The 14,443-nt window shown below is 39.5% G+C and overlaps 1 protein-coding gene across 1 annotated transcript in view; it reads left to right on the forward strand.

The window, feature by feature from the left end:
• The window catches only part of LOC116976847 (synaptojanin-2-binding protein-like), a 37,286-nt gene extending 24,613 nt beyond the window's left edge, over positions 1 to 12,673 (forward strand). The window contains exons 5-6 of the mRNA XM_033026829.1: positions 4,806 to 4,901; positions 8,312 to 12,673. Of these exons, the coding sequence (XP_032882720.1) occupies positions 4,806 to 4,901; positions 8,312 to 8,428 (213 nt within the window). The 3' untranslated portion in view covers positions 8,429 to 12,673. The remainder of the gene's footprint in view (positions 1 to 4,805; positions 4,902 to 8,311) is intronic.
• Positions 12,674 to 14,443: the final 1,770 nt, after the last annotated feature.

Below are 14,443 nucleotides of genomic sequence, written 5' to 3' on the forward strand. Positions count from 1 at the left end.
ACTGCACATTCTTTAGAACTATGACATTTTCCGTTATAACCCTGCATCCTGTCAGCCCAAATGCATCAAATCATATTCTTTGACAGCTTGTACTGGAGCCTACCAGGGAGAAGGCAATCTGGATTTAGTGTTGTGTAATGAACCGGATTTGATAAGGGAATGTGGTTAAGGAGCCATTAGGTGGTAGTAATATGATAAGTTTTAATCTACAATTTGAGAGGGAGAAGGGTAAATCGGAGGTGTCCGTTGAACAAAGGGGACTGTGGAGCCATGAGGGAGGAGCTAGCCAAAGTTGACTGGAAAGATACCCTAGCAAGGATGACAGTGGAACAACAATGGCAGGTATTTCTGGGAATAATACAGAAGGTGCAGGATCAGTTTATTCCAAAGAGGAAGAAAGATTCCAAGGGGAGTAAGGGGCGACCGTGGCTGACAAGGGAAGTCAGGGACAGTATAAAAATAAAAGAGAAGAAGTACAACATAGCAAAGATGAGTGGGAAGCCATTGGGTAATGTTTAAAGAGCAAGAGAAGATAACTAAAAAGGCAATATGGGGAGAAAAGATGAGGTATGAAGGTAAGCTAGCCAAGAATATAAAGGAGGATAGTAAAAGCTTCTTTAAGTATGTGAAGATGAAAAAATTAGTTAAGACCAAAGTTGGACCCTTGAAGACTGAAAAGGGTGAATTTATTATGGGGAACAAGGGAATGGCAGATGAGTTGAACAGGTACTTTGGATCCATCTTCACTAAGGAAGACACAAACTGATGTACTAGTGGCCAGAGGATCTGGGGGTGACGGAGGAACTGAAGGAAATTCACATTAGGCAGGAAATGGTGTTGGGTAGATTGACGGGACTGAAGGCTGATACATTCCCAGGGCCTGATGGTCTGCATCCCAGGGTACTTAAGGAAGTGGCTCTAGAAATCGTGGATGCATTGGTAATCATTTTCCAATGTTCTATAGATTCAAGATCAGTTCCTGTGGATTGGAGGGTAGCTAATGTTATCCCACTTTTTAAGAAAGGCGGGATAGATAAAACAGGGAATTATAGACCAGTTAGCCTGACATCGGTGGTGGGGAAGATGCTGGAGTCAATCATAAAAGATGAAATAGCGGCACATTTGGATAATAGTAACAGGATCGGTCCAAATCAGCATGGATTTACAAAGGGTAAATCATGCTTGACTAAGCTGGAATTTATTGAGGATGTAACTTGGAAAATGGACAAGGGAGAGCCAGTGGATGTAGTGTACCTGGACTTTCAGAAAGCATTTGATAAGGTCCCACATACTAGATTAGTGGGCAAAATTAGAGCACATGGTATTGGGATAAAGTGCTGACATGGATAGAAAATTGGTAGGCAGACAGGAAACAAAGAGAAGGGATTAACGGGTCCCTTTCAGAATGGCAGGCAGTGACTAGTTTACCACAAGGCTCGATGCTGGGACTGCAGCTATTTACAATATATATTAATGATTTAGATGAAGGGATTACAAGTAACATTAGCACATTTGCAGATGACAAAGCTGGTGGCAGTGTGAACTGTGAGGAGGATGCTATGAGAATGCAGGGTGACTTGGACAGGTTGGGTGAGTGGGCAGATGCAGTTTAATGTGGATAAATGTGAGGTTATCCACTTTGGTAGCAAAAACAGGAAGGAAGATTATTATCTAAATGGTGTCAAGTTGGGAAGTACAATGGGATCTGGGGGTCCTTGTTCATCAGTCAATGAAAGTAATCATACAGGTACAGCAGGCAGTGAAGAAAGCGAATGGCATGTTGACCTTCATAACAAGAGGAGTTGAGTATAGGAGCAAAGAGGTCCTTCTGCAGTTGTACAGAGCCCCAGTGAGACCACACCTGGAGTATTTTGTGCAGTTTTGGCCTCCAAATTCGAGTAAGTGCATTCTTGCTATTGAGGGAGTGCAGTGTAGGTTCACAAGGTTAATTCCTGGGATTGTGGGACTGTCATATGCTGAGAGAATGGAGCAGCTGGGTTTGTATACTCTGGAATTGAGAAGGATGAGAGGGAATCTTATTGAAACATATAAGATTATTAACGGTTTGGACACGCTAGAGGCAGGGAACATGTTCCCGATGTTGCGGGAGTCCAGAACCAGGGGCCACAGTTTAAGAATAAGGGGTAAGCCATTTGGAACGGAGATGAGTAAACACTTTTTCACACAGAGAGTTGTGAGTCTGTGGAATTCTCCGCCTCAGAGGGCGGCGGAGGCGGGTTCTCTGGATGCTTTCAAGAGAGCTAGATAGGGCTCATAAAGTGATAGTGGAGTCAGGGGATATGGGGAGAAGGCACGAACGGGGTACTGATTGTGGATGATCAGCCATGATCACATTGAATGGCGGTGCTGGCTCGAAGGGCCGAATGGACTACTCCTGCACAGATTGTTTCAAAGTTATCCACGCCAGTGGCACAAACAGGAAGGCAGTATATTTAAATAATGTTAGATTGGGAAGCATTGGTATCGAATGGAATCAAGCTTCCTTGTGTACATTATTCACTGAAAGCAAATGTGCAGGTGAAACAAACCAATAAGGAGGCAAATGATATGTTGGATTTCATGGTGAGAGGTTTTGAGTCCAGAAACAAAGGTGTCCTTCTGCAACTGTGCATGACTATGGTAAGGGTGTCAAAGGTTATGGGGAGAAGGCAGGAGAATGGGGTTGACAAGGAGAGATACAGTGCCCTCCATAATGTTTGGGACAAAGACCGATCATTTATTTATTTGCCTGTGTACTCCACAATTTGAGATTTATAATAGAAAAAATCAGATGTGGTTAAAGTGCACATTGTCAGATTTTATTAAAGGCCATTTTTATACATTTCGGTTTCACCATGTAGAAATTTCAGGGCACCATAATGTTTGGGACACATGGCTTCACAGGGTGTTTGTAAATGCTCAGGTGTGTTTAATTGCCTCCTTAATGCAGGTATAAGATAGCTCTCAGCACCTAGTCTTTCCTCCAGTCTTTCCATCACCTTTGGAAACTTTTATTGCTGTTTATCAAAATGAGGACCAAAGTTGTGCCAATGAAAGTCAAAGAAGCCATTATGAGTGAGAAACAAGAATAAAACTGTTAGAGACATCAGCCAAACCTAGGCTTACCAAAATCAACTGTTTGGAACATCATTAAGAAGAAAGAAAGCACTGGTGAGCTTACTAATCGCAAATGGTCTGGCAGGCCAAGGAAGACCTCTACAGTTGATGACAGAATAATTATCTCTATAATAAAGAAAAATCCCCGTACACGTGTCCGACAGATCAGAAACACTCTTCAGGAGTCAGGTGTGGATTTGTCAATGACCACTGTCCGCAGAAGACTTCATGAACAGAAATACAGAGGCTATTCTGCAAGATGCAAACCACTGGTTAGCCCCAAAATAGGATGGCCAGGTTACAGTTTGCGAAGAAGTACTTAAAAGAGCAACCACAGTTCTGGAAAAAGGTCTTGTGGATAGATGAGACGAAGATTAACTTATATCAGAGTGATGGCAAGAGCAAAGTATGGAGGAGAGAAGGAACTGCCCAAGATCCAAAGCGTACCATCTCATCTGTGAAACACGGTGGTGAGGGTGTTATGGCCTGGGCATGTATGGCTGATGAAGGTACTGGCTCACTTATCTTCATTGATGATACAACTGCTGATGATAGTAGCATAATGAATTCTGAAGTGCGTAGACACATCCTATCTGCTCAAGTTCAAACAAATGCCTCAAAATTCATTGGCCGGCAGTTCATTCTACAGCAAGACAATGATCCCAAACATACTGCTAAAGCAACAAAGGAGTTTTTCAAAGCTAAAAAATGGTAAATTCTTGAGTGGGCAAGTCAATCACCCGATCTGAACCCAATTGAGCATGCCTTTTATATGCTGAAGAGAAAACTGAAGGGGGCTAGCCCCAAAACAAGCATAAGCTAAAGATGGCTGCAATACACGCCTGGCAGGGCATCACCAGAGAAGACACCCAGCAACTGGTGATGTCCATGAATCGCAGACTTCAAGCAGTCATTGCATGCAAAGGATATGCAACAAAATACTAAACATGACTACTTTCATTTACATGACATTGTTGTGTCCCAAACATTATGCTGCCCTGAAATGGGGGGAACTGTGCATAAACACTGCTGTAATTTCCACCTGGTGAAACCCAAATGTATAAAAATTACCTTTATTAAAATCTGACAATGTGCACTTTAAACGCATGTGATTTTTTTCTATTACAAATCTCAAATTGTGGAGTATAGAGGCAAATAAATAAATGTCGGCTCTTTGTCCCAAACATTATGGAGGGCACGAGATCAGCCATGATTGAATGGCGGAGTTGACTTGATGGGCTGAATGGCCTAATTCTGCTCCTATCACTTATGAAGATCACACTTTGAGGAGTACGTTATTTGTTATTCTTACAGGCCCCCGTGTGCCCCGTCCCCCCCAGGATTTCCGCCCATGCAATGATCATTCTTCAGGTGTTCACCAATTGGCTTTTGGTCTACTGCATTGCCATCACCAGATTCGGTCGTGCTGCTTCCACAGTTAAACTTGCAACATAGTGGTTACAAAATTCTCCTGAAGATATTTCAGAAAATTACCCCCTTCACTTATCTTTTAATTTGATCCCATTTGATAATCGGTGAAATGCCACCTCATTGTACATGCCCATCTCTTTAATTTCCCTGCAAAATGTGTTACTTGTCGTAACCCTTCTATCACATCACTGCTTAGAGTATATAAAATATGTTCTTCATCGGTAACATCTAAAACTAAATTCTCTTTCACCAATTAGATCAATGGGCAAAAGCTTGATAATGTTACGCATCAGGAAGCAGTGGAAATATTTCGAAATTCCGGCAATGAGGTGACACTATTGGTTTTAAAAAAGGTAAAGTTTGTAAATTTGTAATTTAATCATCTCTTTTCTAATTTTCTCTAAGGCATCGGTGCTTAATTTTTACAGGAAGCCTGAGTGCCGTTTTATTTTTTGTTGCGGTTTGTAAAGGTGGGGATGTTGAAGTTTCCACCTCCAAACAGCAATTTGTCCAAAGTAATGTTGCGTGAAAACGACTTGCTTAGCTATTTAGTCAGTCTTCGTTCGGTGGTGGTACGCGTGCTTCTGAGTCAGAAGTACATAGGTTCAAATCAGTCTCCAGACATGTAAATACTTTAATCTGGATTGACATGTCAGTGTGGGACAGATTAAGGTAATTCTTGGTGTGAAATGGAAATAACTTTATACTTGACAGATCAGGCAACATTGGTGCAGAGAGTAAACAGTTAATGTTTCAGCCTTATGAACCTTTATTGGTTCCAATCTGAGATCATTGATCAGAAACTGCTTATTTCTCCACATGCTGCCTGAGCTGCAGGGTATTGTCAACATTTTCCTTGGAATATGGGAGGAAACGAGCACCTGGAAGAAACCCATGTGGTGCAAACTCTACACAGACAACATCCTAGATTAGGATCGAGTCCAGGTCTCTAGCACTGTGAGGCTACTGCTCTATCAGCTGTGCCACTCAGATTTCCAGTATTTGCAGTTGTCTGCCTTTTAATATTTGGAATGTCTTGTCCAGTATTTATTTACTCAACCAAGTTACCAAAACAGATTGTCAAGTCACCATCACATTGCTGTTTCTGCGATTGTGCTGTACTCAAGTTGGCTGCTGTGCCTAGAATAGAAATTGCATTTCAGAATTTATTATAGAGTTTGGAACATCCTAATGTCATAAAATTTACTATTTGAATGCAAATTCTTTGGTTTCAGTCTTGGGGAGGGATATATTTCTCTGCTGACACTGTGCATTCTGACTCTTGCAAAGATGTTATTCCCTACTCTCAATTCTTCCGTCTCCGCTGCATCTGCTGCCAAGCTGAGGCTTTCCATTCCTCTTTCTTTTATTACATGTGGTTCCCCCTCTGCCGTCAAAGATAGATCCCTCACCAGCGTCTCCTCTGTGTCCCATAGTTCCCTCTTACTGGCCCTCCCCCCTCCTCATTGTTTCACCCTACCAGCCTCTTCATCTATCACATCATCCCTTGACCTTCACCTCAAGTGATACCACCACCAGTCACATCGTCCCCTTTCCTTCTTTACAGAGACTGCATCCTCCACAATTGCTTGGTTCACTTATCCTATCCTACCCAAATGAATGCCTCCTGGTACTTTCCCTTGCAACCACAGGGGATGTAACACCTTTCCCTATACCTCGTCCCTCACCTTCATAGCAGTCCTTCCAGGTGAGACAGAGATTTGTGTGCATTCTAACCTCATCTACTGCATCCGCTGCTCCCAGTGGGGCCTCCTGTACATCGGCAGGACCAAGCGCAGATTCTGCAACTGTTTTGCCGAACATTTGTGCTCGGTCTGTCCAGACTTACTGGATTTCCTGGTTGATAACCATTTTAATTCCCCTTCCCCTACTGACCTTTCTGGTCTGGGCCTTCTCCATTGCCAGAGCGAGGCCACAAGCAAACTGGAGGAACAGAGCCTAATATTCTGCTTCACAATGTGCAACTTCGATCTTTTGGTTCCCACCTTCTGCTTTAATCTCTGGCCTTTTACCCAACCATCTGCCCAACAAACCCCTCTCTCGCCCATGTTCACCTATTACCTATCACATTTTGTTCTACCTCCCCTCTCTCCCAGCTTTCTTTCACGTCACCCAGTCTGAAGAAGGGAACTGACCCGAAATGTCACCTACAAATGTTTTCCAGAGATGCTGAGTTACTTCAGCATTTTGTCTTTTTTTGTAGTTTTTTTTTGCAGTTCCTTGTTTATCTATCCTTTGTAGCAGCATGACTGGTGAATCTGCATAATTTAGTCTGTTTTATTCTGGTTCTTTTATACTCATGATTCATAATTTTAAATATATTATTAAATTGAAATGGAAAATTCATTTCAGAACAAGTTACCCATTTAATTTGGATTATACATAATTGAAGGAAATAAAAATTGTACCCATATTTTAAATCAGACAAATTAAAATTGTGGATTTGTTGCTTTAATTTAACCAACAATTATTTTGGTCAACCTTGACAAACAGTCTCTATTTGGTTTCAGTGTTTGGCATTGTTTTGGTTGACTAGTTCTGAAAAGTTATGGGCCTGTTTCAGCGATTTTTCAGGCAACTGCCGGCGACTGTCAACGGTAACTGTCAGAGTGGAACGCACACGCACGCACGCACGCACAGACACACAGACACACACACAGCCTCCTTCACCAGCCCGTTATGCAGGCGGGTGACAGGGCAAGCGGGGGGAGTGCTCTCTGAGTGAAATTCCCACGGTGCAAAGCCAAGGTGATACAGACACACACTGCGATGAACAGGAAGGTTGCCGCTGTAATTAAGACGGCTAAAGCACAGTGTATGGTAAATCCATGAAAGCGACTCCCTGGCAACCACCCGCAAACATGTGGCGACTGCATAGTCTCCTGCAGTCGCCTTAGTGGGACAGGCCCATTACTCTCAATATATTTTAGTTCTCAAGGCAACATTGTCTCAGTCTTTTGAGCAGGCAGGAATGATGAACTACAGCTGATTGCAGATTTGTGCAGCCATAAAGGCCCCATATATTGCACTGCAGTTGGGAAATTGGTAGCAGTCAAACTGTCTGAGGTTCTTGCACATGCCTGCCAATAAATTCCCAGCAGATTTACGGAAACGGAAAGCAAAACAATTATATCTGATCTATTAACTTGGAATACTCTAGTCCACTGAGGGAAAAATGTTTATCAGCAAAAGTATCTCAAATGTAGCCTGTGCCTCTTGGGAAAATCATTGACTGCATTCAGGAATTGTGCTAGGCTTTTCATTTAATGTTCTTAGTTAATGCTGTTGCTGCTGAAATCCAATATCCCAGATTTGTTGTTGACAGCGTTTGCATGTTCTCCCTGTGACTGCATTGGGCTTCCGGTGGGTGCTCTGGTTTCCTCCTACATTCAAAAGACATGCTAGTCAGTTAATTTGTAAATCGGCCATAGTTAAGTGCAGGAGAGTTGAGACATGACGGGAAGGGGTGTACTCAGTATGTATGAAGGATTAGACTGTAGGGATGCATGTATAGGAATGGGACTGATGAAAGTGATTTGAGAGTTAGATTCAATGAGTTGAACAATGACCCCCCCCCCCCGGGGGGAAATGGGGGGGAAATGTGAGGCAACAGTGGAAGTTCACATTGATATGTTCACATTGTAATGGAAACTCAATTAAACGTTAGATCTATCTTTGAAGCTAAAGTATAGTTTGGTGAGCTTTTAGAGTCCACTAATCAAATTTTTTCCTTTTCTTTCAGATAAGAATCGAGAATGATCAAAACAACAAGGCATCTGTATCACAACTAGTAATGGCAATTCTGGGTATAACAGTGTTGGCAATGTGTGTATATGTGAAATATCGCCGCAGGTTATGAAGATAGAAAATGTCCTCGTCTTTTAATGTAGGCCAAAATGCTAATGTCCACATAGGCTTACTTATCAGTGTGCCTAGCCAAATGCTGACTTTGAAATTAGATCTATTATAGATCTTAAAGGGAATGTACACATTTGTAGAATACCTGAATCATTTATATGCCACAGAATATAAGCTGCAATGATTTTAAAAAATAAAATAATAAATATAAAGGATATTACAAATCGTATACACAAAGTCCTTATTAACCATCAAAGGCAGGGGCATGTTCTTCCTATCGATAACAAAAGACATGGAGCAATGCACTACAAATTAACATATGACCTATAATGTTTTAAAAACAGTAGAGTGTTTATAAAAACTACATTTTAAAAAAAATACTTAAAACTACTTCCATTGTATGTATAAAAACTGTAATCATTGATTTTTGAAATAACGCGGTGCAGTTGTGTAATCAAGGACTGTTCTTTATTGGAGCAGTGCACAGCAGATAGGCACTTTATACGTGATCTGGAGGGAACTGATCACTATTTATACCGACGATGATTGGTTCCTCAATCTGCACATGTATGTAAATGTATTTGAAAAAATCATGAATGGGTAATGGGGCCAACCTGGTGATTTTGTGGATCCAAATTGGCAGAAAACGAGAGCTGAATGTTTTATTTTTTTTTTAAAGACCACTTAAAGAAGATTCAGCAAGTGATCAAACGAGGAAAGATTTCTGAGCTAAAAGACTGTAAAAAATGTTAAAACGTTTAAGTGATATGTTCAAATTCAGTGTGTGATCGCTAAATACCGGGAGAATCCTTTATAAAATTTCATTTCATTTCTTATATTTTTGGTAGGAAACATATTCCAGCAGAATTTTTTAAAGCAGTTGAAACACTTACATTCAAGCACGTGCAAATGTGTATTATTCATTATATTGCCTGCAACAGTGTATAAGGATAAAATCAAATTTTTCCATATCTAGTAGTTAATATATTTTAAAACACTAAGCATGGACCAAAAAGTGATACGCTTCCTTCAAACAAATTCACAGTAGGGTCACCAGAATAATATATGAACTTGTAAATTGTGTGTAAACCATTTGACAATTGTTACTTGATTTAAGAGCTTTCACTTTCATAAATGTTGCTACGGTGGTTTTATCTAACTTATGTAATTTCTTTTTTGTAAAATTATTTTATCAATTATTTGTGAAATGTGGATCTACTTGTATGTCCCATATGAAAGTTTTTCTAAAAATTCAGTGATATTTACATTTATAAGTCTGTGTTGGATGCAAACATTGGAAGACTGTTTATTATTATTTTGTTTGTCAGACTTGCTAAATACTAATGTGTAGGGAAGAACTACAGAAGCTGGTTTAAATCGAAGGTAGACACAAAATGCTGCAGTAACTCAGCAGGACAGGCAGCATTTCTGGAGAGAAGGAATGGGTGACGTTTCAGGTTGAGACCCTGCTTCAGACTCAATACTAAATTAATACTACACAGTGCTAAATACTAATGCTGAGCCCCTCCTTAGAAATCAAGTTCTGCACATGGACATTCCCAAATCACATTGGTATTTTATTGCTCTCAGATAACATTAAGCACATTCTGATTGCAGAACAATTGCCAATAATTAGCTTAACATTTAAGTGTTCAGCTCAGCACTTTGATGCATCTCCCTCTTGGATGTATTACTTGTCGAAGTTAGCAATAGACTGGTTGAATTAACAAGCTTGCTTTCATCATTCCTTCTCAGTAGGCTGCCATGAGACGATGAATGAAATTCATGACCATGATTGCTGTTTCAGTTGCAAAAGGCTGGCTTAATGTTAACAAGCATACAGATTTTATTTTTGCACAGTTACTAGCTGTATTATATGAAATTATAACATAATGAATCTCCTGAGAAATATTGTACTCTTATTTACAGAAAACATTATCCTTTTAGAACTGTCTATTCCTTTTAAAATTTTCAGAATTAATTATGTCTTGCATGTTGGCAGTGTACATTAATAGGCAATAGGTGCAGGAGTTGGCCATTCGGCCCTTTGAGCCAACACTGCCAATCACTGTAATCATGGCTGATCATCCACAATCAGTACCCCGTTCCTGCCTTCTCCCCATATCCCTTGACTCTGCTATCTTTAAGAGCTCTATCTAACTATATCATAAGTTAAAATAATATTTGAAAAAAATTGACAAACTGACAAACATTTCAGCTCTGTGCACAGATGTTTTCAGATGTGCTGTGCAATCTTTGCCCTCTGTTATCCTTAATATTACCTGGCAGGGTAATGTGTTTCTACCTTTACTGTTGGTAATACTCACTCAAGAGTATGGCCAGCATGAACAATTCTGATTTCCCAAGTTATTATCAAAGACAGGGAAGAGCGCATTGAAAAAACTACAATATGCTACTTTTCCGATACTCTTTGGCCTAAAGTGATAGGCAGCCGGCTATCTTGTTCTATTATGGCATTTTCTATTACTGCTATTAGATTTTATGAATCTCATGGAAATATGCTGGAAAATACACTCTAGTTCAAAAATCCCTTTCAATGTGTTTAAAAGAATATTCAAACATAGTGCCAAATATTAACTAGGAGTATGATTTATAACCGCCTTCCTATGCACTCAAATCAGATGGATAGACTAGAACCCCACAACATGAAAATATCTGGGATTGTACTTGACCAATGAAATGTGCATTCTTTTTTGCGTTATGGTATAGAAATTTTGACCCATCCCCATGTCTGGCATTTTTGGTCCATGTAGTTTGAGTAGTAATTAGTATTATTTAGTACAGTTAAGGTAAATTACATTAATTCCTGATGGGATATCCTGACACTTTACACTTCAGGGAATCAGTGTAAGTATGTAATTGCTAGCTGGTACAACTCTCTCATTTTGAAAATGTGTGTCGTAAATGTGATGACAATTGTTAAAATTATTTGTATATTGCTGCAAACTTATAAGCCTTCTCAATAACAGCACCACGGAGTTTGCATATACCTTTTCAACAATAATGTTTCCGGTTCTGTTATGATGTAGAAATTTTCACCCGTCCCCATGTGTGGCTCTTTTGGTCCATGTAGTTTGAATAACAATTAGTATTTATTACAGTTAAAGGTAAATTGTATTCATTCCTGATGGAATTTTATGAGCCTTGTCAATAACAGCACCAAGGATTTTGCATAAACCTTTTCAAGCATAATATTTCCAGTTCTGTGTTGTTCTCGAACACTGATTTTAGTTCTAAATGTAAAGTATAATAGTAGCTACGATTCTTTCTGTACAAGCCAGTTGTAGATTGAAATCGGTGTTTTAGACATAAGTAACAACCCACTGAAAGCGACAGTAACTGAATACTGATTTTGTTATAAAATCTTGAACTTTAATTGAAATTTCTATATCGATCAGGTTTCCGATTACTGTTCCAATACAGAATTTTATTGTTGTGAAATACAATGCCAGTGGTGAGCATTGTAGGCAGTGATATCCCTGTATTTCTCCTATATAAAATGGTTCCAAAGTTTCAATACTGTGTAAACGTGAGACAATAAACATAATATCAATACACCCATATTCATGTAGTTACAGTATCTTTGCTGTTCGGCTGGTGATATGATTTGACTTTTCTGATTGTATATTGGTGCCTTTGCTGTTCTATATTGACAAACTGTGTTAATGTGATTCATTCTTGGCACCACTGCTTACTGTGGGAATTATGAAAATTGCTGCCTTTATTAGGGAAGTTACTTTATTTGTAAATGACTTTTTATATCTATTTCAATATAACTTACATTTTCCTATAAAAGTGATAAATAAAACTGCCAGAGCCATCTGTTTTAATTCATGTGGACAATCAATGTTGATGAAACCGCATCCTTTTTGTCAATGTGTTGCCTTGATTCATAATCAAAATTTCCTTTTTGATTGGAAAGATTGATTGTTGGATATATATGTAGGTGTGGGAAGAAGTGCTGCTAATTAACTTTGAAAATTGCATAATGATTCAAAAATAGAATTGTGACTACCGTAATGTTAATGAACATGCTGTGAAAGTCTGATCCACATTTACTACCAGTGCAGCAAAGGCATTTGGACAAAAGTGCGTGCAAATTTTGTTTGTGGCAAAATAAATGTATCCAGATGAAATTAAGTTATTTATGCATAATTTTGTAAAATCAATGTCTGAAATGCAATGGTTCATAAAGTTACTTGCCAAATTTGCATTTTTAAAAACATTATTTTGTGACTTCTTTACTCATGTTCAACATTGGAAGTACAGGTATACCATAACGCTATTCTCATTCTTGGAGAACATACAATCCATACAGGTTACCCCAATGGTTCTATAATTACATTAAATATTGTGAAAAGCAACTTGCTGGCTATTACATCTATTTACCCGACTGCATAAAATTAAAGCAATTAAACTTAACTGCATTTAGGTGAGAGCCTATAAAATAAATCAATATTTGGATGTATTGATTTTGTGATGTGCACTAATGCTTAAGTATTATGTTGGCTGGGATAAAGTTACCTAAGGCTATTTAAATCGACTGGATCTATTAAAAAATCATTCTAAACTGCATAATGAACCACATGTGACTCGATGCTGCCAAGCAGCATGTTTCTTTGCTGCAGTTGTATCCTAAAAATGCCTTCAGCTGGTCATATTTTGGTCATGCAGTTACTTGCTTATTTCTACCTTCAGGAACTAAAGTATATTAACATGAGGTGAGTTATACATCATTTTTGAGATAAACAATGGCACAAATTTTCTGCATACCAACATATGGCTAATGCTGAAGTATCACTTGTTGGCTAAGTTTGTTCTCGCTTAGATGCCCTGCTGTGAACTTCCTCAGTGGAGCCTGCTGGGTCTAATCGCTAAGGCACTGCACGTCCTGCACAGAAAGGCCGTGGCCCTGGCTAACCCGTAAAGAGCAACTCCTTTTATGAATGAGGAAGTTTCATTATAACTATAAGAAGCAGTAAGAAGTTTCTCCAAAAATGAATTGGTCTGTGATATCTTAGACTTTAGACATACAGTGTGGAAATAGGACCTTCGGCCCAACAAGTCTATATTAACCAGCGATCACACCCGTACACTTGCACTATTCTAAATACTGGAGCCAATTTACTATTTTTACTAAAGCCAATTAGCCCACAAACCTGTACGTCTTTGGAGTGTGGGAGGAAAATGGAGCACCCCACGTGGCCACGGAGAACGTACAAACCCCACGTGGCCACGGATAACGTACAAACTCCGTGCAGCCAGCACCCGTAGTCAGGAGGGAACCAGAGTCTCAGGTGTGGTAAGGCATCAACTCTACCGCAGTGCCACCTCTTAAGCAATGGCTTAACTGGTGAGTGTCCATAAACCAAATACTTTAAACCAATGCACTCGGAGGACTGATGGAAATGAAGAGATAAGTCCTGTGTCGATAGTGAAACAAAAGGCCCTCTGGACAATAAGCAATAGGAGGTAAGAGAAATTGGTGGCAATACCGTGAGTATATAGGTCAAAAGTGAATGGTGCAGTGAGGTTTATGGATTTAATAGGAATGTTCAAGGCAAGTAACTTGATTTTCAATTGGCCTTTTCTACCAAATGTACCTCCATTCTTCATCCACTGTAGCCTGTTCTGTGGATCAGTTCCTGTGGACTGGAGGGTAGGCAATGTAATTCCACTTTTTAAGAAAGGGGGGAAGAGAGAAAATGGGGAATTATAGACCAGTTAGCCTTACATCGGTAGTAGGTAAGATGCAGGAGTCGATTATTAAAGATGTTATGGCAGTGCATTTGGAAAGCAGGGACGGGATCGGTCAAAGTGAACATGAATTTATGAAGGGGAAATCATGCTTGACAAATCTTTTGGAATTTTTTGAGGATGTAACAAGTAGAATGGATAAGGGAGAGCCAGTGAATGTGGTGTATCTGGACATTCAAAGGTTGAAGTTTTCAAAGATCTTTTATTGCCACGTATACCAATTAAGGTACATTAATAT

Source organism: Amblyraja radiata, chromosome 9 (assembly GCF_010909765.2).
Source record: "Amblyraja radiata isolate CabotCenter1 chromosome 9, sAmbRad1.1.pri, whole genome shotgun sequence".
In the NCBI taxonomy this organism is placed as follows: domain Eukaryota; kingdom Metazoa; phylum Chordata; class Chondrichthyes; order Rajiformes; family Rajidae; genus Amblyraja; species Amblyraja radiata.